Here is a 1807-nt window from a genome sequence, read left to right as displayed (position 1 = left end):
GCCTATTCCCGCCTGGAGAACCTCAAGACTCACCTGCGCTCGCACACGGGGGAGAAGCCCTACGTGTGTGAGCACGAGGGCTGCAACAAGGCCTTCTCCAACGCCTCCGACCGCGCCAAGCACCAGAACCGCACCCACTCCAACGAGGTACGGCCCCGCCTCGGGCTCCTCTGCGTCGCTCCCGTCCTCCAGCAGCTCCCCACACCCCTCCTTTTCAACCCTGTGCGCCCCAGCTCCCTCTTTGCCTGCTCTGAATGCCCCCTTGGTCACCGGCGTTCCCGCCGGGATCCCTTCATCCCGCTCCTGGGGAGCCTCCCTGAGCTCTCCCCCCGGCACCCGAGGGGACTCACCCGAGGGGACTCACCCCAGGGGACTCACCCTCTTCGATGCAGAGGGAAGGGGAGGGGGTTTTGCTTTAGGGGAGGGGGCTCTGGCGGGAGCTGACCCCGCTCCGTGCCCGCCGGTGCCCCCGGGCAGAAGCCGTACGTGTGCAAGATCCCCGGCTGCACCAAGCGCTACACGGACCCCAGCTCCCTGAGGAAACACGTGAAGACCGTGCACGGCCCCGACGCCCACGTCACCAAGAAGCACCGGGGGGACGTGGGGCCGGGCCGGGCGCTGCCCACCCCCAGCGCCCCCCCGGACATGAAGCAGGAGAAGGACACGAACGGCCCCGGCGAGGCCCGGAAGGACGACGGGAAACTCCTGGTGCCCGACCTGGCCTTGGTGAGGAGCTGGGGGGGGGGGTCACCCCCAGGTGATAGTGCAAGGGGAAACAGCCTCAAGTTGTGCCAGGGGAGATTTAAGTCGGACATCAGGGAAAGTTTCTTTGTGGAAGGGGCTGCCCAAGGGAGCGGTGGAGGGCCCACCCCTGAAAGCGTTCGGGAATCGTGTGGATGTGGCACCTGGGGACGTGGTGGACGTGGCAGTGTTGGGTTAATGGTTTGACTCGGTGGTCTCAGAGGCTTTTCCAGCCTCAGTGATTCCCTGGTTCCAAGGGGAGTGGTGGAGGGCCCACCCCTGAAAGTGTTCGGGAATCGTGTGGATGTGGCACCTGGGGACGTGGCAGTGTTGGGTTAATGGTTTGACTCGGTGGTCTCAGAGGCTTTTCCAGCCTCTGTGATTCCCTGGTTCCAAGTGTAGTGGACACCTGACCCCTCTCCCTCGGTCCCCTCTCTGCTCCCCCAGAAGCCGCAGCCCAGCCCGGGCGGGCAGTCGTCCTGCAGCAGTGACCACTCGCCCCTGGGCAGCACCACCAACAACGACAGCGGCGTGGAGATGGCAGGGAACGCCGGTGGCAGCTACGAGGACCTGTCCACGCTGGAGGACGTGGTGCCCGGGGAGCCCATGGGCACCTCGGGGCTCATGGCCCTGCACAAGCTGGAGAACCTTCGCATCGACAAACTGAAGCAGCTGAGGAAACCCGTGGCTTCCAAGGGCCTGAACCTGCCACCCATCCCTGGAGCCGGTGAGCCCGGGGTGCCCTCCCACTGGGGCGAGGGAGCCATGCCATGGGAACTCTGTGGAGAGCTCTGGGGGGCAGCCAGAGGGTTCCAAACGTTCCTGTTATTAGTGGCGAACCCCGAAGTCTGGGCTGTGCTCTGGGGAGACCTTGGAGCCCCTTCCGGTGCCTAAAGGGGCTCCAGGAGAGCTGGAAAAGGATTTTGGACAAGAGCCTGGAGTGCCAGGACAAGGGGGAGTGGCTTCCCACTGCCAGAGGGGAGGGTGAGATGGGATACTGGGGACAGGTTCCTCCCTGTGAGGGTGGTGGGGCCCTGGCATGGCTTGCCCAGAGAAGCTGTGGCTG

At 65.2% G+C, this 1807-nt stretch overlaps 2 protein-coding genes across 2 annotated transcripts in view; one reads left to right on the top strand and one right to left on the bottom strand.

Moving 5' to 3' along the window:
• Nucleotides 1–6: 6 nt before the first annotated feature.
• On the top strand, nt 7–1573 carry LOC115307343 (zinc finger protein GLI1-like). The gene is made up of 4 exons (XM_029958947.1): nt 7–147; nt 478–726; nt 1189–1479; nt 1544–1573. The coding sequence occupies exons 2-4, from the start codon at nt 646–648 to the stop codon at nt 1571–1573; spliced, it is 402 nt and encodes a 133-aa protein (XP_029814807.1). The 5' UTR covers nt 7–147; nt 478–645.
• The window catches only part of LOC115307342 (protein LMBR1L-like), a 6237-nt gene continuing 5999 nt past the window's right edge, over nt 1570–1807 (bottom strand). The window contains exon 12 of the mRNA XM_029958946.1: nt 1570–1594. Within this exon, the coding sequence (XP_029814806.1) occupies nt 1570–1594 (25 nt within the window). The remainder of the gene's footprint in view (nt 1595–1807) is intronic.

Source organism: Manacus vitellinus, unplaced genomic scaffold (assembly GCF_001715985.3).
Source record: "Manacus vitellinus isolate BGI_N305 unplaced genomic scaffold, ASM171598v3 scaffold_181_pilon, whole genome shotgun sequence".
NCBI classification, from domain to species: domain Eukaryota; kingdom Metazoa; phylum Chordata; class Aves; order Passeriformes; family Pipridae; genus Manacus; species Manacus vitellinus.
The sequence above is the reverse complement of the archived record's forward strand: the minus strand, read 5'-3'. Positions and strand labels throughout refer to the sequence as shown.